This window comes from Somniosus microcephalus, chromosome 12 (genome assembly GCF_052327205.1).
Source record: "Somniosus microcephalus isolate GS21.2 chromosome 12, FLI_Smic_1.0, whole genome shotgun sequence".
NCBI classification, from domain to species: Eukaryota; Metazoa; Chordata; class Chondrichthyes; order Squaliformes; family Somniosidae; genus Somniosus; species Somniosus microcephalus.
In genome coordinates this window covers 207293674-207317598 of record NC_140998.1, presented here as the reverse complement: position 1 = coordinate 207317598, position 23925 = coordinate 207293674, and the positions used below count along the sequence as shown (strand labels likewise).

The following is a 23925-nucleotide window of genomic DNA, read 5'->3' as shown; positions in this document are numbered from 1 at the left end:
CTCCTGCTCCATTTTCTCCATCAGCTGCTTCTGTTGTCTTTCCAGATTCTCCAACTCTATATCAAAGAACTCTTTCGTTGCATTCAACTCTTGCTCAAAACGGCGAAGCATTTGTTCTAATTGCTGTTGTAGTTTGAAATGGAGTTGAGTTCGAGCCCGGTGTCCCTCAGAAATGGGCACATCAGTAGACTTGCCAGACTCAGAATCCACAGTTAAACTATGTTGTTGTTGCTCAGTGGAATTCTGTGCTGAAACTTTGTCTTTTGCACCTGAGTTGGGCTTACCATCATCCGTTCCAGAGTCTGGGCCGACTATCTTCACCGAGTTCTCACTCGTTATTGTTTGTAGGAAATGCCAGTCCATATTCATTTTCCTAATCCACTCCCGTCCTAGTAGTGGAGGACCTCCTTCAGATATCACATATAAGTCCATTATTTGACTGTCTTCGCCCTTGTGGACCACTGCAACCTCTATTTTCCCGATGGGGTACACTCTTTGCCCCGTGTATGTTTTCAATATAATCCCCGTATCCTGTAGGGGAATATGTTGGAATAACTTTCCGTAATCTTTCTTATTTATGACCGTCAATGCCGATCCAGTGTCCAATTCCAGTTTTACTTGGACTCCTTCTATCTGAAGAGTGACCCAAATTGTCTGGAGGTCTGCACCCTTACCAGCGTTGAGTACTCTTAAGCTAGCCAGGCCATTACAGCTTAAGCTAGCCAGTTCATTACTGCTAGCGTCTGAATCGGACTCCTGTTCGGCCACCTTGTGTACCTTTGCGTATTTTCCTTGCGGTGACTTCTTGTTGCTGGTCTTCTTCGCTGACCTGCATACTCTAGCTATATGTCCAAGCCTACCACAAGTTCTACATTCTTGGTTTTTAAACCAACACTGGTTCTGATCATGCGTTGTCTTTCCACAACGATAACATTTGCCAGAACTCACACCCAATTTGTGTGCACTGAGCTCCGGTGACCGTAGCTGCATTACTGCCGTGCCTCTCGCTGCGGCTTCGTGTGCTGCTGCCATAGTGACCGCCTTCTCAAGCGTCAGCTCATTCTCCTCGAGCAGTCGCTTTTATGTATCCTGTTTAAATAAACCACACACAAATTTGTCTCGAAGTGCCTCTGTCAGTCCCGTTCCAAACTGGCAATATTTCGCTAATTTACGCAATTCCAGCAAATATTCAGCATTGCTTTCATGCTGTAGCTGCCTTCTGTCGTAAAATTTAAATCGTTCCGCTAGCATCAGCGGCGTGGGGTTTAGATGATCTTTCAGGACAGTAACAATCTCATCGAACGTCTTATCCGCCGGTTCATCTGGTGATAACAGGTGTTTCAATTGCCCGTATGTCTTCGCACCCATTAAATTTAATAATGTTAGTGCTTTATCAGCCTCACGAATTTTATTGGCCTTACAATAATTTTTAACTCGTTCAACATATATGGCCCAATCTTCGATGTCACTATCAAAGTTGCTAATATTCCCGTGTTTAGGCATTGTAGTACTTTATCAGATTTGCAATTTCTCAGATTTTTTTTTTTTACTGCTATCCAAGATGGCGGCTTCCCGCTCTTGCCGTCGTCCTCCGCCCACAAAATGGCGGTTTTCCCGCGCTTGGCGGTCTTCACCCGTCCCCCGACGCCGTCTCCCTTCAGCCCCGAGTGCGGCCCTTATCTTTGGTCCCGATCGCTGGCCCGCGCTTTTCACCGCGGCTCTCGCGCCTTCAGTGTCTGCCGACGCTGCGCCTTCCAGCCTGAGTGCGGCCCTTATCAGGGATTTCGATCGATCGCCCTTCTACCTCCGACTTCCCCCAGCCCTGTCTTTGCAGCCAACGCTGCTTGGCTTACTCACCACCGAGGTTGAAAAAGCTGCAGGATGTCTTCTGTCCTCCCGTTTTCAGTCGCTGATGGAGGCTTCAGGGTCCTAATGCCTGTCGTTTCCAGTGGGGTGGTGAGATTTGAAACCTCTCTTCAACGTCCTGTCTGTGGACGAAGCCGCCGTGGAATAACTGCCGCAGGGGAAGAACCTGACTCGTCGCCAGTGTTAAGTATGTGTATTGTATTGAACAATTAACACAAAGACTTAAACGTATAACTCAAACAGGTCTTTACTGGTTGGAGGTAGGGACTATACATAGGTCTTTACTTCATGCCCACAGGCGGGAACTGAGGGGGATCAGTACCCACAGTACTATTTATACCCCTATGGCCAGGAGTGGTACTGCGTATCACTACGCCCAACAAGTAGTGCAGTCCTGTCCATAGGTTCAAAGTAGCACACATATTACATACACAACACTTTCTTCACCCAGAGGGTGGTGGGGGTCTGGAACTCACTGCCTGAAAGGGGGGTAGAGGCAGAAACCCTCATCACATTTAAAAAGTACTTGGATATGCGCTTGAAGTGCCGTAACCTGCAGGGCTACGGACCAAGTGCTGGAAAGTGGGATTGGGCCGGATAGCTCTTTGTCAGTCGGCATGGACACGATGGGCAAAATGGCCTCCTTCTGTGCTGTGAATTTCTATGATTCTATGAGAGAGAGAATGGTAGGGGGAATGTGGGTCCATTAAAAACATTTAAAGGATAGACTATAATAGACAATAAGGAAGTGGCAGACTTGTGAAACGAGTTCTTGGTATCTGTTTTCGCTTTAGAGGAAGAGGTCATGATACTTTCACATGGAAACCTAAAAATAAGTTGAGGGGAGGAACTTACTGGATTTAAAATGGCAATGGAGGAAATAATACTTGTATTGGAGACGGTTCAGAGAAGGTTCACTTGGCTGATTCCAGAGATGAGGGGGTTGACTTATGAGGAAAGGTTGAGCAGGTTGGGCCGATACTCATTCGAAGTTAGAAGAATGAGAGGTGATCTTATTGAAACATATAAGATTCTGAGGGGGATTGACAGGGTAGATGCTGAGAGGATGTTTCCCCTCGTGGGGGAATCGAGAACGAGGGGGCATAGTTTCAGAATAAGGGGTCGCCCATTTAAGACAGAGATGAGGAGGAATTTCTTCTCTCAGAGGGCCGTGAATCTTTGGAATTCTCTACCCCAGAGAGCTGTGGAGGCTGGGTCATTGAATATATTTAAGGTGGAGATTGACAGATTTTTGAATGATAAGGGAGTCTAGGGGTATGGAGAGTGGGCGGGGAAAGTGGAGTTGAAGCCAAGATCAGATCAGCCATGATCTTATTGAATGGTGGAGCAGGCTCGTGGGGGAGAATGGCCGACTCCTGCTCCTGTTTCTTATGGTCTTATGAAATAATGAGGTCTTAAGGTTAGAAACATCTCCAAGACTCTATGTTCATTAATAACTAGACATTATTATGAACACAGCTAGCTTCTAGCTAGTCATTTATTCAGTACACGTTCTCTAGATACAGTATCTGTAGAGATGCAGCATGTGTGCTCCTGTGTGCAGGCTGCCATCTTGACTGCTGCCTTGTGGGTAGCCTAGTGCCTCATGGGTAATGTATTCTTAAACACATACAGCTGGGTAGTGTAGTCTTATACATACAGCTATATACAGCTCTACGGCTCCACCTAGTGTCCACTATAGAATGACATGTTATTGATCATTACAAAGACCTGATGAGTTCCACCGTAATATATGAAAAGAAAGAGGTGGGGGGAAACTGCAGATGCATTTGTAATAATTTCATAAGGCTCTGCACTCTGTTATTGGATAATTGCAAATGTAATTCCTTTTTTAAGGCAGCAGGGAGGGAGAAATCAGGAAATGAAGGATCTATCAGTTTAACTTGAGTTGTAGGGAAGTTCATGGAATCAATCATTGGGGGTAGAGCGACTGAACCTTTGAACAACTACAAGCTGGTCAAAGAGAGCCGGTGTGGATTTTTGAAGTGTAGGTCATACCTGACTAATCTAGTTGATGTCTTTTGAAGAGGTCACTAACAAGATGGACAGGGGTGTTTTTTTTCAATATTCGTTTATGGGATCAGGGCGTCGCTGGCAAGGCCAGCATTTATTGCTCATCCCTAGTTGCCCCTTGAGAAGGTGGTGGTGAGCCGCCTTCTTGAACCGCTGCAGTCCGTGTGGTGAAGGTGCTCCCACAGTGCTGTTAGGGAGGGAGTTCCAGGATTTTGACCCAGCGACGATGAAGGAACGGCCGATATATTTCTAAGTCAGGATGGTGTGTGACTTGGAGGAGAACTTGGAGGTGGTGGTGTTCCCATGTGCCTGCTGCCCTTGTCCTTCTAGGTGGAAGAGGTCGCGGGTTTGGGAGGTGCTGCCGAAGAAGCCTTGGCGAGTTGCTGCAGTGCATCTTGTAGATGGTACACACTGCAGCCACGGTGCGCCGGTGGTGGAGGGAGTGAATGTTTAAGGTGGTGGATGGGGTGCCAATCAAGCGGGCTGCTTTGTCCTGGGTGGTGTCGAGCTTCTTGAGTGTTGTTGGAGCTGCACTCATCCAGGCAAGTGGAGAGTATTCCATCACACTCCTGACTTGTGCCTTGTAGATGGTGGAAAGGCTTTGGGGAGTCAGGAGGTGAGACACTCGCCACAGAATACCCAGCCTCTGACCTGCTCTTGTTGTCACAGTATTTATGTGGCTGGGCCAGTTAAGTTTCTGGTTAATGGAGTGTGTACGGGTGTTGTCCGCGTTTACTTCCTAAAGGCATTTGACAAGGTTCCGCACAAGAGATTATTAGCAAAGATGAGAGCGCGTTTGAATTGGAGGCAAGCTTAGCACATGGGTTCATAATTGGTTGGGAAGAAGGAGAAAGATGGTTGGGATAAAGGGGAAGTCCTCTGATTGGCGGAATAGTTCCAGTGACGTTCCCAGGGGCCAGTACTGGGGCATCAGCTTTTCAACACGTAAAACGATGAACTGGGCGAAGGAATAGGGAGCCGTACATCCAAGTTTGGAGATGACGCCAAGTTCGGAGGAACAGTAAGTCGTGTGGATTGATGCAGGGATTTACAACAGGGGCAAAGACAGACTGGCCGAACTCGAGACAGGCGGGGTTCAATGCGGGGCAACATAAGAATTCGGAGCAGGAGTCGGCCATATAGCCCCTCGAGCCTGCTGCACCATTCAATAAGATCATGGCTGATCATCGACCTCAACTCCACTTTCTCGCCCGATCTCCATATCCCTCGATTCCCCTAGAGTCCAAAAATCTATCGATCTCAGCCTTGAATATACTCAACGACTCAGCATCCACAGCCCTCTGGGGCAGAGAATTCCAAAGATTCACAACCCTCTGAGTGAAGAAATTCCTCCTCATCTCAGTCCTAAATGGCCGACCCCTTATCCTGAGGCTATGCCCCCTAGTTCTAGACTCTCCAGCCAGGGGGAAACAACCTCTCAGTATCTACCCTGTCAATCCCCCTCAGAATCCTATATGTTTCAATGAGATCACCTCTCGTTCTTCTAAACTCCAGATTGATTGATCGATCAATCGATCTATAGATAGATAGATAGATAGATAGGCAGATAGATATAGATAGATAGATAGATAGATAGATAGATAGATAGATAGGCAGATAGATATCGATCGATAGATAGATAGATAGATAGATAGGCAGATAGATAGATAGACAGACAGAGAGAGAGATAGATAGATAGATAGATAGATAGATGGATAGATAGATAGATAGACAGAGAGATAGATAGATAGTAGATAGATAGATAGATAGATAGACAGAGAGAGATAGATAGACAGATAGATAGATAGATAGATAGATAGATAGACAGAGAGATAGATAGATAGTAGATAGATAGATAGATAGATAGACAGAGAGAGATAGATAGACAGATAGATAGATAGACAGAGAGATAGATAGATAGATAGAGAGATATATAGAGAGAGAGAGAGACAGGCAGACAGACGAACAGTGGTATTAACTGAAACGCCTTGAGCAAAGAAGTTTAATTCACGCTGAAAACATTTCGAGTTGTTTTAAATGGTTAAATGCCTGTCAATCACATGTCTCTATTCGGTTATTGGACTGTTTAACTGTCGGTCATCGATTCTGCCTCGTCATCGGTGACATCTGCCAGTCACCAATAAGCCTTGACAGTACAGGATGATGCTGAGCGCCTCCACCTATTTAGAATATGTCTAATCGTAGCCTGTTGCGAGGGGCACGGCTCCGGGTTGCTCAGTACTGGAGATGCCCCTTACATTGACAAACAGGAAGTAAGGGAGTAGAAGTATTATTAAAAGTGCCATGCTTACTAAAATGTCTAAAAAGCTGAAAGCAGAGAGTAGCAGTGAATGGTTGTTTATCAGACTGGAGGGAAGTGTAGAGTGGTGTCCTCGAGCTGTCGGGATTAGGACCCCTGCTCTTTTTGTTGGCCCAGATATTCGGGTCGGGGGCTTCCCGCGGGTGCAAGCCCCCGACCTGCACTTACCTAGCGCGCCCGCCATTGAGCTGTGGGCCCGCGTGGAATTCCGATCCTGGGCCTGCTCCAGCTCCCGGCGCGCAGTGCTTGCGTATCCCAGGGGCGCAGTTAGTTCGATGCATCCCCTGGGATCACGTGGGCCATGGGGAGCCAATCGGAGCAGGGAATGCTCCATTTATAAGTTTGACAGGAAGACCTGTCAAAACTTATAAATACTACGGGCCGCAAAACATCACTAAATCTTCAAATAAATTTTAAAAAAGCATCACATTTTTTAAATAAACTATAAATTACATGAAATAACTATTTAAAACAATAATTTAAATTTTTGAAATTTTTTTTAAATTTTCTAACGGGGCTAAAAATAAACTTACCCTGCTTTAAAGTATTTAAAAATAATAAATCTGTGGAAAAAATGTTTTAATTTTAATTAATTCACCACTTACCTTGTAAAAAGCAGGCCTTACGCCTGCTTCTTATATGTGTAAATTCTGCAGGCTTACCTTCCCAGGAAAACCTGCAAAAAAAACCTAAGTTCGATGCGCACGCGCTGCCTCTCCTGCGCACGCGTTCCACCTCTGAACCCCTTCGTTCAGGGGAACGGAAGTGCCGGTTTCCCGCACATGCGCAGTGCATGCACGGAACCGGCACTTCCATTGGGCTTACGGGTGAGTACCCAGTGCGTACTCACCCGTGGATACCCGAATTTCTGGGCCGTTAACGTTATTTATTAATGACCTGGTCTTGGGTATAAGGACATTGTTTCATAGTTTGCAGATGACACAAACCTCGGAGATGTAGGAAACAATGAGGAGGATAGTAGCAGACTTCAGGAGGACACAGATAGACTGGCGAAATGAGCAGACACATAAAAAAGAAAGTCATGCATTTATAAGAACATAAATACTGTGGCAACAAGAGCAGGTCAGAGGCTGGGTATTCTACGGCGAGTGTCTCATCTCCTGACTCCCCAAAGCCTTTCCACCATCTACAAGGCACAAGTCAGGAGTGTGATGAAATACTCTCCACTTGCCTGGATGAGTGCAGCTCCAACAACACTCAAGAAGCTCGACACCATCCAGGACAAAGCAGCCCACTTGATCGGCAACTCATCCACCACCTTAAACATTCACTCCCTCCACCACTGGCGCACCGTGGCTGCAGTGTGTACCAGCTACAAGGTGCACTGCAGCAACTCGCCAAGGCTTCTTCGGCAGCACCTCCCAAACCCGCCACCTCTTCCACCTAGAAGGACAAGGGCAGCAGGCGCATGGGAACACCACCAACACCAAGTTCCCCTCCAAGTCACACACACCAACCTGACTTGGAAATATATCGGCCTTTCCTTCATCGTCGCTGGGTCAAAATCCTGGAAATCCATCCCTAACAGCACTGTGGGAGCACCTTCACCACACGGACTGCAACGGTTCAAGAAGGCGACTCACCACCACCATCTCAAGGACAACTAGGGATGGGCAATAAATGCTGGCCTTGCCAGCGACGCCCACATCCCAAAAACAAATTTTAAAAAAGAAATAGGAGCAGGAGTCGGCCATTCGGCCCGTCGAGCCTGCTCCGCCATTCAATCAGATCATGGCTGATCATCTACCTCATCTCCGCTTTCCTGCACTATCCCCATATCCCTTGGTTCCCTTAATATTCAAAAATCTATCGATCTCTGTCTTGAATATACTCAACGACTGAGCCTCCACAGCCCTCTGGGGTAGAGAATTCCAAAGATTCACCACCCTCTGAGTGAAGAAATTTCTCCTCATCTCAGTCCTAAATGGCCGACCCCTTATTCTGAGACTGTGACCCCTGGTTCCAGACTCCCCAGCCAGGGGAAACATCCTCCCTGCATCTACCCTGTCAAGCCCTGTAAGAATTTTGTATGTTTCAATCAGATCACCTCTCATTCTTCTAAACTCCAGAGAATATAGGCCTAGTCTACTCAATCTCTCCTCATAGGACAATCCCCCCATCCCGGGAACCAGTCTGGTGAACCTTCACTGCACTCCCTCTATGGCAAGTATATCCTTCCTCAGGTAAGGAGACCAGAACTGTCCACAATACTCCGGGTGTGGTCTCACCAAGGCCCTATATAAATGCAGTAAGATGTCTTTACTCTTATACTCAAATCCTCTTGTAATAAAGGCCAACATACCATTAGCTTTCCTAATTTCTTGCTGTACCTGCAGGTTAACTTTCAGTGATTCGTGCACAAGGACACCCAGGTCCCTCTGAACACCAACATTTACATAGCATCTTTCACGACCACCGGACGTCCCAAAGTGATTTAAAGTCAATGAAATACTTTTTGAAGTGTAGTTACTGTTGTAATGTATGAAATGCAGCGTCCAATTTGCGCACAGCAAGATCCCACAAACAGTAAAGTAATAATGACCAGATCATCTATTTTTGTTATGTTGATTGAGGGATAAACATTGGCCCGAGGACACCAGGGATAACTCCCCTGCTCTTCTTTGAAATAGTGCCATGGGGTCTTTTAAATCTATCTGAGAGTTCAGACGGGGCCTCGGCTTAATATCTCATCCGAATGACGGCACCTCTGACAGTGCAGTGCTCCCTCAGTACTGCTCCTCCGACAGTGCAGCACTCCCTCAGTACCACCCCTCCGACAGTGCAGTGCTCACACAGTACCACCCTTCCGACAATGCGGCGCTCCCTCAGTAATGCCCTTCTGACAGTGCAGCACTCCCTCAGTACTGCCCCCCCCGACAGTGCAGCACTCCCTCAGTACTGCCCCTCCAACAGTGCGGCGCTCCCTCAGTACCGCCCCTCCGACAGTGCGGCACTCCCTCAGCACTGACCCTCCGACAGTGCGGCGCTCCCTCAGTACTGCCCCTCCGACAGTGCGGCGCTCCCTCAGTACTGCCCCTCCGACAGTGCGGCATTCCCTCAGTACTGCCCCTACGACAGTGCAGCTCTCCCTCAGTACTGCCCCTACGACAGTGCAGCACTCCCTCAGTACTGCCCCTCCGACAGTGCAGCTCTCCCTCAGTACTGCCCCTCCGACAGTGCAGCGCTCCCTCAGTACTGCCCTCCGACAGCACAGCTCTTCCTCAGTACTGCCCCTCCGACAGTGCGGCGCTCCCTCAGTACTGCCCCTACGACAGTGCAGCTCTCCCTCAGTACGGCCCCTCCGACAGTGCAGCTCTCCCTCAGTACTGCCCCTCCGACAGTGCAGCGTTCCCTCAGTACTGCCCCTCCGACAGCGCAGCTCTCCCTCAGTACTGCCCCTCCGACAGTGCGGCGCTCCCTCAGTACTGCCCCTACGACAGTGCAGCTCTCCCTCAGTACTGCCCCTCCGACAGTGCGGCGCTCCCTCAGTACGGCCCCTCCGACAGTGCAGCGACAGTGCGGCGCTCCCTCAGTACTACCCCTACGACAGTGCAGCACTCCCTCAGTACTACCCCTCCGACAGTGCAGCACTCCCTCAGTACGGCCCCTCCGACAGTGCAGCACTCCCTCAGTACTGCCCCTCCGACAGTGCGGCGCTCCCTCAGTACTGCGCCTCTGACAGTGTGGTGCTCCCTCAGTACTGCCCCTCCGACAGTGCAGCACTCCCTCAGTACTGCCCCTCCGACAGTGCGGCGCTCCCTCAGTACTGCGCCTCTGACAGTGTGGTGCTCCCTCAGTACTGCCCCTCCGACAGTGCAGCACTCCCTCAGTACTGCCCCTCCGACAGTGCAGCGCTCCCTCAGTACTGCCCCTCCGACAGTGTGGCGCTCCCTCAGTGCTGCCCCTCCGACAGTGCGGCACTCCCTCAGCACTGCCCCTCCGACAGTGCGGCGCTCCCTCAGTACTACCCCTATGACAGTGCAGCTCTCCCTCAGTACCGCCCCTCCGACAGTGCAGATCTCCCTCAGTACTGCATTGGAGTTTCAGCCTAGATTTTTTTGCTCAAGTCCCTGGAGTGGGACTTGAATCCACGACCTTCTGACCCAGAGACGAGTGTGTTCCCCAGAGAGCCACGGCTGACACAATACGGCAGATTAATTTTAATGCAGAGAAGTGTGAGGTGTTGAACCTTGGAAGGAAGAATGAGGAGAGGCAATTTCAACTAAATGGTCCCATTTTAAAGTGGGTACAGGAACAGAGAGACCTGGAGGTGTATGTACAGAAATCTTTGAAGGGGCAGAACAAGTTGATTAGGCTGTTAATAAACGTATGGGAGGCTTTGCTTTATAAATAGTACAAACACAAACAATTCATGGTAAACCTTTCCAATCAATGGTCAGCCCACAGCTGGAGTATTGTGTCTATTTCTGGCCACCGCACTTTAGGAAGAATGTCAACGCCTTGGAGAGGGTGCGGAGGAGATTGACCAGAATGGTACCAGGGATGAGGGGCTTCAGTGATGTGAAGAGACTGGAGAAGCTGGGGTTGTTCTCCTTCGAGCAGAGAAGGTTAAGGGGAGATTGACCAGAATGGTTCCAGGGATGAGAGACTTCAATTACGCGGAGAGACTGGAGAAGCTGGGGTTGTTCTCCTTAGAGCAGAGAAGGTTAAGGGGAGATTGACTAGAATGGTCCCAGGGATGAGGGACTTCACTGATGTGGAGAGACTGGAGAAGCTGGGGTTGTTCTCCTTAGAGCAGAGAAGGTTGAGAGGAGATTGACCAGAATGGTACCAGGGATGAGGGGCTTCAATTACGTGGAGAGACTGGAGAAGCTGGGGTTGTTCTCCTTAGAGCAGAGAAGGTTAAGGGGAGATTGACCAGAATGGTTCCAGGGGTGAGAGACTTCAATTACGTGGAGAGACTGGAGAAGCTGGGTGTGGTAAACCACTGTATTGTATATTGCCACCTCTGGGTGGCGCTGTGTATGGAGGCATGCCTCAGCTGACTCCACCCACCACTGTGTGGGTTTCGTTCAGACTTGTTCAGTCACTCACGAAGAAGCATGGTCTCTTCTTAGCTAATAAAAGCCTTATTCATCTCTTCTTTCGACTCGTCATCTCTTCTTCGACTCATCACCTTTTATGAAGTAATTGATAAGCGTATCAATTTTATTAGCTAAAAGTTAAATGGCGACACCTGAGGAGCAACAACAGCAACGGATACAGCAGACATTGCTGAGAGCCCTCAGACCACCACGCCTGGACCTCGACCCTCAAGAGGTGGGTGCATCAGCCAAGTTTGAACACTGGCTGAGCTGCTTTGAATCCTTCCTCGCAATCTCACAGGTTACAGAGGAGGATCACAAACTGAAAATTTTGACCGCCCAGGTGAGCCATCAAGTATATATGCTAATCCGGGACTCTAATACGTACGTGGCGGCCCTCGAGCTACTAAAAGGGCAATATACGCGCCCAGTGAACACAATTTACGCCCGACACCTCTTGGGATCCCGCAGGCAGCAACCGGGAGAATCGGTAGGGGCATTTGCACGGGCGCTACTGGCACTCTGCAGAGACTGCGATTGTAAAGCGGTAACGGCTGTGGAGCACGCGCAGGGACTCGCCTGTGATGCCTTCGTCAGGGGCCTCCAGTCAGACCACACCCGGCAGAGACTGCTAGAAAGCAAGGAACCCGACCTGAAGACGGCCATTGCCCTTGCGCTCTCGTTAGAGGAGGCCCACCGAAACCTCGAGGCATACCCCCGTAACGGCGCCGAGACATGGCAATCGAAACCGTGGGACACGGGACCGCCGCCCCCGGCACCAACCGCTGCAGCGACCCAACCGAGACAGCAGCCTCCGGTAAGAACTGCTTCGATGCCCAGTAACCAGGCCCAAAAATGCTATTTCTGTGGCCAGTTAAAACATCCCAGAGCGCACTGCCCAGCTAAGACAGCTACCTGCTCGGGCTGCGGGAAGAAAGGCCATTACGCTAACGCCTGCAAGGGGAAGCCAGCCAGCAGCGCAGCGTGCGGGCCGTGGGAGCAGCCATCTTATCCGCCATTTTGTGTACCCCCGGCCGCATGGCATCCGCCGCCATCGTATCCAACGCACTCAACCGCCATTTCGTCACCGGAACCGACCACCGTCTCGGCGGATGACTATAGTGACTCACTAAGCCACATACTGGCCTCCGTGACGCTGGATCAAGCCCTCCCTCACCATCTATCCAGCTCCATGATGGATATCGCGGTAAACGGCCGCGCCACCAGTTGCCTGATCGACAGCGGGAGCACAGAGAGTTTCGTCCACCCCGACACGGTACGTAGCCACTCCCTCACGATTCTGCCAACGCACCATCGCATTTCTATGGCGTCCAAGTCCCAGTCAATGGACATCAGCGGCTACTGTGTGGTGACCATGTCAGTAGGGGGCACTGAATATAAAAAATTTAAACTGCTAGTCCTGCCCCGTCTTTGCGCTGCCGTCCTGCTAGGGTTGGATTTTCAGTGCCACCTTAAGAGTGTCACACTAGCATACGGTGGACCCCTCCCCCCACTCACAGTCTGCAACCAACAACTTTTAAATCGCCCGCTGCAAACCACCTGCAGCCTTTCCACATTAAAAGTCCCCCCCCCTCCCCTGTTCGCTAACCTCACCCGCGACTGTAAACCCATCGCTACCAAAAGCAGGCGGTACAGTGCCGGGGACAGAGCTTTTATCAGCTCTGAGGTGGAGCGGCTATTGAAGGAGGGCATTATCGAAGGTAGCACTAGCCCCTGGCGAGCCCAGGTTGTAGTCGTTAAAACCACTGCAAAACGCCGCATGGTAATCGACTACAGCCAAACCATAAACCGGTACACCCAGCTGGACGCGTACCCCCTCCCTCGCATATCTGATATGGTCAATCAGATTGCGCAATACAAAGTATTCTCCACCATCGACCTTAAGTCAGCGTACCACCAGCTGCCCATCCGCCATGAGGACCGCCAGTATACTGCCTTCGAGGCAAACGGCCGCCTCTACCACTTCCTTAGGGTCCCCTTCGGCGTCACCAACGGGGTTTCAGTCTTCCAAAGGGAGATGGACCGAATGGTTGACCAGAACGCGCTGCGGGCAACCTTCCCCTATTTGGATAACGTCACCATCTGCGGCCACGACCAGCAGGACCACGACGTTAATCTAGCAAATTTCCTCCGTACAGCCCAACGGCTGAACCTAACGTACAATAAGGAAAAATGTATGTTTCACACCAAGCGCCTGGCCATCCTCGGCTGCGTGGTGGAGAACGGAGTCATCGGGCCCGACCCCGACAGAATGCGCCCCCTAATGGAGCTACCCCTTCCCCACTGCCAAAAAGCACTGAAGAGATGCCTGGGGTTTTTCTCCTACTACGCCCAGTGGGTGCCCCTCTATGCAGACAAAGCCAGGCCCCTCATCAAAGCCACCTCCTTCCCCCTGACACCAGAGGCGTGTGCAGCCTTCACTCTTATCAAGAACGATATCGCGAAGGCCGCAATGCACGCGGTGGATGAGTCCATCCCCTTCCAAGTGGAGAGCGATGCCTCCGACCTCGCCCTAGCCGCGACCCTTAACCAGGCGGGCAGACCCGTGGCCTTTTTCTCAAGGACCCTCCAGGGCCCCGAGACGAGACACTCCTCCGTCGAAAAGGAGGCCCAGGCTATTGTAGAAGCGGTGCGTCACTGGAGGCATTACCTGGCCGGGAAACGATTTACCCTGCTCACTGACCAGCGTTCAGTAGCTTTTATGTTTAATAATAAGCAGAGGGGTAAAATCAAGAACGACAAGATCTTGAGGTGGAGAATCGAACTCTCCACCTACAATTATGATATCTTGTATCGGCCAGGGAAACTCAATGAGCCCCCAGATGCCCTATCACGTGGTACATGCGCCAACGCGCAGAGTGATAGGCTGCAGTCCCTCCACAATGACCTCTGCCACCCGGGGGTCACCAGGTTTTTCCATTTTATCAAATCCCGTAACCTGCCCTACTCCATCGAGGAGGTCAGGACCATGACCAAGAGCTGCCAAATCTGCGCCGAGTGCAAACCGCACTTCTATAGGCCGGACAGAGCAAGCCTGATCAAGGCCACCCGCCCCTTCGAACGCCTGAGCGTCGATTTTAAAGGGCCCCTCCCCTCCGCTGACCGCAATGTGTACTTCCTCAACATAGTTGATGAGTACTCCCGTTTCCCCTTTGCCATCCCTTGCCCAGACATGACCAGTACCACGGTCATCAAGTGTCTGAATGACATCTTCGCTCTGTTCGGGTTCCCCAGCTATATACATAGCGACAGGGGCTCATCGTTCATTAGCGACGAACTTCGGCAGTACCTGCTAACAAGAGGTATCGCCACGAGCAGGACCACCAGTTACAACCCCCGGGGGAACGGCCAGGTGGAAAGGGAGAACGCGACGGTTTGGAAGGCAGTCCTCTTAGCACTAAAATCTAAGGGCCTTCCGACCTCCCGCTGGCAGGAGGTCCTCCCTGCAGCGCTCCACTCCATTCGGTCACTGTTTTGTACTGCCACTAATGCGACCCCTCATGAGAAAATGTTCGTTTTCCCCCGGAAGTCTACATCGGGAACCTCGCTACCGGCATGGTTGACTTCTCCTGGGCCCGTCCTACTGCGGAGGCACGTGAGGACGCATAAAACGGACCCCCTGGTCGAGCGGGTGCACCTCCTACACGCCAACCCCCAGTATGCCTGGGTGACATACCCAGACGGGCGGGAGGACACGGTCTCCATACGAGATCTCGCACCCTCGGGTACCCCTGAATTACCACCGTTATCCCCCTTACCACCGTTATCCCCCTTACCACTGTTATCCCCCACCACCCCTCCCAACCCAACCCCTGCAGACGGCATGCCAAAGCCCCAGGAATCTTCGCCAACCACCCAGACACCAGACCCGACGTCGGATGCTGCAACACCACCGCCGCCACCACGACGATCAGGACGTCAGACAAGGCCTCCTGATAGACTTAACTTGTAGTACCCTTCACCCCGCCGGACTTCACATTAAACAAGGGGTGAATGTGGTAAACCACTGTATTGTATATTGCCACCTCTGGGTGGCGCTGTGTATGGAGGCATGCCTCAGCTGACTCCACCCACCACTGTGTGGGTTTCGTTCAGACTTGTTCAGTCACTCACGAAGAAGCATGGTCTCTTCTTAGCTAATAAAAGCCTTATTCATCTCTTCTTTCGACTCGTCATCTCTTCTTCGACTCATCACCTTTTATGAAGTAATTGATAAGCGTATCACTGGGGTTGTTCTCCTTAGAGCAGAGAAGGTTAAGGGGAGATTGACCAGAATGGTTCCAGGGATGAGGGACTTCAGTTACGTGGAGAGACTGGAGAAGCTGGGGTTGTTCTCCTTGGAGCAGAGAAGGTTATTGTGAGATTTATTACCGGTGTTCAAAATGATAAAGGGACGATTTTTGCGACCCCAAAGGGTGCCTATGAGGTGCGCACGCGCCTGCAGGAGCCGCACAAGTTCCGGGTGTAGGCGTGTGAAGCGCATGCGCTGAAAACTCGGCACTTGCGACCTGTGAAGAATCTTCTTGACTGATCCTCCGCACCCCCCGGGAGTTGGGCTTCCGCGGCGGGGGGAGAGCTGCGTTATTTGCCCAACTTCCACCCGCTGAACGCCCGTGAAATTCTTACGCCCGGTAAAAGCCGGCGTAAGGCCTGCTTTCACCAGCGTAAGAGTTTTAAAAAATAGAAAAATAAAATGGTGTCACTCACTTATACATTAAAAACCTTGTCCAATAAGGTAAGTTTATTTTTAGCCCCGTTAAATCATATAAATTTGTTATCAAAAAATTAACTTTTTGTTTAAAATATTTAATTAAATGCCATTTGGTTTAATTTTAAATATGTAATTAAAATTTTTTTTAATTCCAGTGTTGGTGTCTTTTTTAAGTGATCTTCATTCATACTTAAGGGGATTCCGTCCGTACGGGAATCCCATAAATGTGAATGGGGACCCTCTTCTTTTATAGGTCGGGCCGGCGCACGTGATCCCGGGGGGGGCGCTCGTGAACCGCCTGTGGCCCAGGGACGCGTGGGGCCTCTGCCCGCGCGGACCCAGAGAGAGGCCCAGGAGCGCGAGTCTCATAGAAACATAGAAGAGAGGAGCAGGGGTAGGCCATTCGGCCCCTCGAGCCTGCTCCGCCATTCAATGAGATCATGGCTGATCATCCAAATTCAGTACCCTGTCCCTGCCTTCTCTCCATATCCCTTGATCCCCTTAGCCTTAAGAAATATATCTAACTCCTTCTTGAATATATTTAATGAATTGGCCTCTACTGCCTTCTGTGGTAGAGAATTCCACAGGTTCACCACTCTCTGGGTGAAGAAATTCCTCCTCATCTCTGCCCTAAATGGCTTACCCCTTATCCTTAGACTGTGACCCCTGGTTCTGGACTCCTCGATCATCGGGAACATCCTTCCAGCATCTAGTCTGTCTAGTCCTGTTAGAATTTTATAAGTTTCAATGAGATCACCTCTCATTCTTCTAAACTCCACCGAGTATAAGCCCAATTGACTCAATCTCTCCTCATACGTCATTCCTGCCATCCCAGGTATCAGCCCGGTGAATCTTCGCTGCACTCACTCCATGGCAAGAACATCCTTCCTCAGATAAGGCGACCAAAACTGCACACAATACTCAAGATGTGGTCTCACCAAGGCCCTGTACAACTGCAGCAAGACATCCTTGTTCCTGTACTCGAACCCTCTCGCTACGAAGGCCAACATACCATTTGCCTTCTTAACCGCCTGCTGCACCTGCATGCTTACCTTCAGCGACTGGTGCACAAGGACACCCAGGTCTCGTTGCACTTCCCCTTCTCCCAATCTATTGCCATTCAGATAATAAGCTGCCTTCCTGTTTTTGACACCAAAGTGGATAACCTCACATTTATCCACGTTATATTGCATCTGCCATGCTTCTGCCCAATCACCCAACCTGTCCAAATCATACTGGAGTTTCTCGGCATCCTCCTCACAGCACACACGCCCACCCAGCTTTGTGTCGTCTGCAAACTGTATCTCCCGGGCCATCAGGTGCATTCGTAGATTTTTTTACTGGTCGGAGGCCTCCGCCCGCGGGAAGCCTCCGATCGCAAATTGTTCTGATCAGGAAAAAAAGGAACTGTTCCCACTGACAGAAGGATCAAAGATGATTTAAGGTCGTCGCCGAGAGAGAGCCAGTGCGGGGAGATGAGGACAAATGGTTTGTTCGCAAGTTGTAGTGATCTGGAAGGCGATCAGGGAAAAAAATGGCTCCTGAATATAAACATTTATTCAGTCAGGACCTCCAGTTCCTGAAAGGGCGGGGAAAGCAAATGTAGAAGTAACTTGCAAATGTAAATTTGAATTATACTCGAAGAGTTAAAAGTAGCATGGCGAGCGGGACAGAGCAGGGCAGTGAGATAAATTGAAAACTCTTCGAAGATCCGGTACAGGGACGATGGGCTGAATGACCTCCTTCTGTGCTGTATGACACTAAATTTGCGGATGACACCAAATCGGGCGGGGGGTGGGGGGAGATAATTAACGCTGGGGAGGACTGCAACAAGTTACAGGAGGACATTAATAGACTTGCAACGGTCATATAATTGATTTCAACACAGATAAATGTGAGGCATTACATTTTGGTAGAAAGAATAGGGAGGTCACTTATCACTTGGAGGGTGCGAGTCTAGGTGAGGTAGAGGAACAAGGGGATCTCGGAGTATAAATACACAAATCACTAAAAGTTGTGCCACAGGTTAGCAAGGCCATAAAAATAGCAAACCAAGCACGAGGGTTTATTTCTAGAGGGATAGAATTGAACAGAACCGAAGTTATGCTAAACCTGTATCGAACCTTGGTTAGACCTCACTTGGAGCACTACGTGCAGTTCTGGTCGCCATATTATAAAAAGGATATAGAGGCACTGGAGAGGGTGCAGAGAAGATTTACAAGGATGATACCAGAAATGCGAGGGTATACCTATCAGGAAAGGATGAACAGGCTGGGTCTCTTTTCTCTTGAAAGGAGAAGGCTGAGGGGGGACCTAATAGAGGTCTATAAAATGATGAAAGGTTTTGATAGAGTGGATAGAGAGAGAATGTTTCCACTTGTGGGGAAGAGCATAACTAGAGGCCATCAATATCAGCTGTGGCGCAGTGGGTAGCACACTCACCCCTCACTCCAGAGACTTGAGCACAAAAATCTAGGCTGACACTCCCAGTGGAGTGCTGCACTGTCAAAGGGGCAGTACTGAGGGAGTGCTGCACTGTTGGAGGGGCAGTACTGAGGGAGCGCTGCACTGTCAAAGGGGCAGTACTGAGGGAGTGCTGCACTGTTGGAGGGGCAGTACTGAGAGAGCGCCGCACTGTCGGAGGGGCAGTACTGAGGGAGTGCTGCACTGTCGGAGGGGCAGTACTGAGGGAGCGCCGCACTGTCGGAGGGGCAGTACTGAGGGAGTGCTGCACTGTTGGAGGGGCAGTACTGAGGGAGCGCTGCACTGTCGGAGGCGCAGTACTGAGAGAGCGCCGCACTGTCGGAGGGGCAGTACTGAGGGAGCGCTGCACTGTCGGAGGCGCAGTACTGAGAGAGCGCCGCACTGTCGGAGGGGCAGTACTGAGGGAGCGCCGCACTGTCGGAGGCGCAGTACTGAGGGAGCGCCGCACTGTCGGAGGGGCAGTACTGAGGGAGCGCAGCACTGTCAGAGAAGCAGTACTGAGGGAGTGCAGCACTGTCAGAGGTGCAGTACTGAGGGAGCGCCGCACTGTCGGAGGGGCAGTACTGAGGGAGGGCCGCACTGTCGGAGGGGCAGTACTGAGGGAGGGCCGCACTGTTGGAGGGGCAGTACTGAGGGAGCGCTGGACTGTCGGAGGGGCAGTACTGAGGGAGCACTGCACTGTCGGAGGGGCAGTACTGAGGAAGCGCCGCACTGTCGGAGGTGCAGTAGTGAGGGAGCGCCACACTCTCGGAGGGGCAGTACTGAGGAAGCACCGCACTGTCGGAGGTGCAGTACTGAGGGAGCGCCACACTGTCGGAGGGGCAGTACTGAGGGAGCGCTGTACTGTCGGAGGGGCAGTGCTGAGGGAGCGCCGCACTGTCGGAGGGGCAGTACTGAGGGAGCGCCGCACTGTCGGAGGGGCAGTACTGAGGGAGCGGCGCGCTGTCGGAGGCGCAGTACTGAGGGAGCGCCGCACTGTCGGAGGGGCAGTACTGAGGGAGCGCCGCACTGTGGGAGGGGCAGTACTGAGGGAGGGCCGCACTGTTGGAGGGGCAGTACTGAGGGAGCGCCGTACTGTCGGAGGGGCAGTGCTGAGGGAGCGCCGCACTGTCGGAGGGGCAGTACTGAGGGAGCGCCGCACTGTCGGAGGGGCAGTACTGAGGGAGCGGCGCGCTGTCGGAGGCGCAGTACTGAGGGAGCACCGCACTGTCGGAGGGGCAGTACTGAGGGAGCACCGCACTGTTAGAGGGGCAGTACTGAGGGAGCGCTGGACTGTCGGAGGGGCAGTACTGAGGGAGCGCTGCACTGTCGGAGGGGCAGTACTGAGGAAGCGCCGCACTGTCAGAGGAGCAGTACTGAGGGAGTGCAGCACTGTCAGAGGTGCAGTACTGAGGGAGCGCCACACTGTCGGAGGGGCAGTACTGAGGGAGGGCCGCACTGTCGGAGGGGCAGTACTGAGGGAGGGCCGCACTGTTGGAGGGGCAGTACTGAGGGAGCGCTGGACTGTCGGAGGGGCAGTACTGAGGGAGCACTGCACTGTCGGAGGGGCAGTACTGAGGAAGCGCCGCACTGTCGGAGGTGCAGTAGTGAGGGAGCGCCACACTCTCGGAGGGGCAGTACTGAGGAAGCACCGCACTGTCGGAGGTGCAGTACTGAGGGAGCGCCACACTGTCGGAGGGGCAGTACTGAGGATGCGCTGTACTGTCGGAGGGGCAGTACTGAGGGAGCGCCGCACTGTCGGAGGGGCAGTACTGAGGGAGCGGCGCGCTGTCGGAGGCGCAGTACTGAGGGAGCGCCGCACTGTCGGAGGGGCAGTACTGAGGGAGCACCGCACTGTCGGAGGGGCAGTACTGAGGGAGGGCCGCACTGTTGGAAGGGCAGTACTGAGGGAGCGCTGGACTGTCGGAGGGGCAGTACTGAGGGAGCGCTGCACTGTCGGAGGGGCAGTACTGAGGAAGCGCCGCACTGTCGGAGGTGCAGTAGTGAGGGAGCGCCACACTCTCGGAGGGGCAGTACTGAGGAAGCACCGCACTGTCGGAGGTGCAGTACTGAGGGAGCGCCACACTGTCGGAGGGGCAGTACTGAGGGAGCGCTGTACTGTCGGAGGGGCAGTGCTGAGGGAGTGCCGCACTGTCGGAGGGGCAGTACTGAGGGAGCACCGCACTGTCAGAGGGGCAGTACTGAGGGAGCGCCGCACTGTTGGAGGTGCCGCCTTTCGGATGAGACATTAAATCGATGCCCTGTCTGCTCTCTCAGGTGAATGGAAAGTGATCCCATAGCACTATTTCGAAGAAGAGCAGGGGGAGTTCGCCATAGTGTCCTGGGGCCAATATTTATCCCTCAACCAACATAACAAAAAAACTGATGATTTTCTCAGTAGCACATTGCTGTTTGTGGGAGCTTGCTGTGCGCAAATTGGCTGCCGCATTTCCCACATTACAACAGTGACTCCACTTCAAAAGAACTTAAATGGCTGTAAAGTGCTTTGAGGCGTCCAGTGGTCGTGAAAGGCGCTATAGAAATGCAAGTCTTTCTTTCTTTACAGTACAGGAAACCATATTGACCAACAGGATGTAAGGACTTTAGAAGCATTTTTTTTTAAAGTACCACAAATACAAAACCATGTTGCAAGCTTTGAAACTTACCAGAAAGAACAGCGATACATGCAGATGAAATCCACACGACTAAAGCCATGTCAAAGTGAAGAAACCGTCTTGGTTTCCCAGTGAAACTGGAGCAAGTGACACTTCAGAGCAAAGGGTTGCTTGCGAAGATGATTCAAGCTTTGGCACCTGACTCGTGCTAACAGCTCCGATTCGATGTGGCAATCACAATGAAGGGCTGTTCGTGTTCCCTTTTTGCAGCCCTGTGGCTGTACTTCCAGTCAGAGCCGCGGCTTCACAGCCCAGCCGTTCCCGTGACGTTTCCATCAGGGCTTCTGCACCGGTACAAACTGGGTGGCCTGTGCACGTCAGAGGGAAAGAACGATAAAGTACTGGAAACGCTCCGCGGGTCAGGCAGCACCTGCGGAGAGGGAGCCGGAGTTAAGGGTTTCAGCTCGATTACCTATCGCCAGAACTGGAACAAGTTACAGGTCTTTAAGCAAGTGCAGAGACAGGAAGAGAGGTTGAGGGGAGGAGAGAACCTAGAACATAGAGAAATAGGAGCAGGAGTCGGCCATTCGGCCCTGCTCCACCATTCAATATGATCATGGCTGATCCTCTATCTCAATACCATATTCCCGCTCTCTCCCCATACACCTTGATGCCTTTTGTGTCTAGAAATCTACCTATCTCCTTCTTAAACATATTCAGTGACTTGGCCTCCACAGCCTTCTGTGGTGGAGAATTCCACAGATTCACCACCCTCTGAGTGAAGACATTTTTCCTCATCTTAGTCCTAAATGTCCTACCCCGTATCCTGAGACTGTGACCCCTCGTTCTAGACCTCCCAGCCAGGGGAAACATCCTCCCTGCATCCAGTCTGTCTAGCCCGGTCAGAATTTTATACGTTTCAATGAGATCCCCTCTCATCCTTCTAAACTCTAGTGAATACAGGCCTAGTCGACCCAATCTCTCCTCATACGATGGTCCTGCCATCCCAGGAATCAGTCTGGTGAACCTTCGCTGCACTCCCTCTATGGCAAGTATATCCTTTCTTAGGTAAGGAGACCAGAACTGCACACAGTACTCCAAGGTGTGGTCTCACCAAGGCCCTGTATAACTGTAGTAAGACATCCTTACTCCGGTACTCAAATCCCAACATATCATTTGCCTTCCTAACTGCTTGCTGTAAACCAAAGGGAAGGTCTGTGATAGGGTGGAAGGCAGGAGAGATTAAATGACAAAAGGGATGATGGTGCGAGGCGAAAGGAGATGCAATGGGCCAAGTAGAGAATCCAAAGATGGGTCTAGAGGAGGTGTAAATGGGGAGGGCAGAATCGCCAACTGTCGCTGTCCGAAATAAATGGGGGCAAAGGTTATGGCCTGAAAATGTTGAACGCGATGTTGAGTCCGGAAGACTGTGAAGTGCTTAATCGAAAGATGAGGTGCTGTTCCTTGGGCTTTATTGGAACAGTGTAGGAAGTCAAGGACAGAGAGGTCAGAGTGGCAGTGGGGCGGAGAATTAAAATCAAAGGGCCTCGGACTTGGGTGTACAGGACACAATTTCAAAACTTGCAGCTGGCACAAAACTCGGAAGTATCGTGAACAGTGAGGAGGAGAGTGATAGACTTCAGGAGGACACAGACAGGCTGGTGGAATGGGCGGACACGTGGCAGATGAAACTTAATGCAGAAAAGTGCGAAGTGATACATTTTGGTAGGAAGAACGAGAAGAGGCAATATAAACTAAAGGGTACAATCCTAAAGTGGGTGCATGAACAGAGAGACCTGGGGGTATGTGTGTACAAATCATTGAAGGTGTCAGGGCAGGTTGAGAAAGTGGTTAAAAAGGCCCACGGGATCCTGGATTTCATAAATAGAGGCACAGAGTACAAAAGCAAAGAAGTTACGATGAATCTTTATAAAACACTGCTTCGGCCTCAACTGGAGTGTTGTGTCCAATTCTGGGCACCGCACTTTAGGAAGGATGTGGAGGCCTTAGAGAGAGTGCAGAAAAGATTTACGAGAATGGTTCCAGGAATGAGGGACTTCAGTTACGTGGATGGACTGGAGAAGCTGGGGTTGTTCTCCTTTGACCAGAGAAGGTTGAGAGGACATTTGATTGGTTGACAGGTGTTCAAAATCATGAGGGGTCTGGACAGAGTAGATAGAGAAACTGTTCCCGTTGGCGGAAGGGTCGAGAACCAGAGGACAAAGATTTAAGGTGATTGGCAGCAGAACCAAAGGCGACATGAGGGAAAACTTTTTTAGGCAGCGAGTGGTCAGGATCTGGAATGCACTGCCTGACAGGGTGGTGGAGGCAGACTCAATCGTGGCTTTCAAAAGGGAATTGGATAAGTACCTGAAGGGAAAAATAATTGCAGGGCTACGGGTAAAGGGCGGGGGAGTGGGAGTAGCTGAAGTGCTCTTGCAGAGAGCCGGCACGGGCTCGACGGGCCGAATGGCCTCCTTCTGTGCTGTAACCATTCTATGATGCGATGTGGTGAAGAACATAGAACACTGTCCAGAGAACCGAGGCTCCAGGGGCACCCAAATAGGAGAACACTCTATATGGCTGCAGGTTGCAAAGCTGGCAGTACGAGTCAAGCCATTTAACACAACCGGTCAGGATATTGCCTGTCGACTTTTACACCGATGACAATTTAGAAGGGAGGCGGGGGCAGGGCTGGGAAGCAGCCTTTCCGAGCACCCTTGACCTTTGGGACAGCCGGAATATGGAAACATCTAACCTCCATGCAGTTGCTATGATGAGCGCAGTGTCCTAGGCCCAACCATCTTCAGCTGCTTCATCAATGACCTT

At 51.3% G+C, this 23925-nt stretch overlaps 1 protein-coding gene across 1 annotated transcript in view; it reads right to left on the bottom strand.

Moving 5' to 3' along the window:
• The window catches only part of LOC147109974 (nectin-1-like), a 52871-nt gene extending 31333 nt beyond the window's left edge, over positions 1-21538 (bottom strand). Inside the window, exon 1 of the mRNA XM_086003958.1 lies at positions 21148-21538. Coding sequence (XP_085860084.1) covers positions 21148-21196 — 49 coding nt within the window. The 5' untranslated portion in view covers positions 21197-21538. The remainder of the gene's footprint in view (positions 1-21147) is intronic.
• Positions 21539-23925: the final 2387 nt, after the last annotated feature.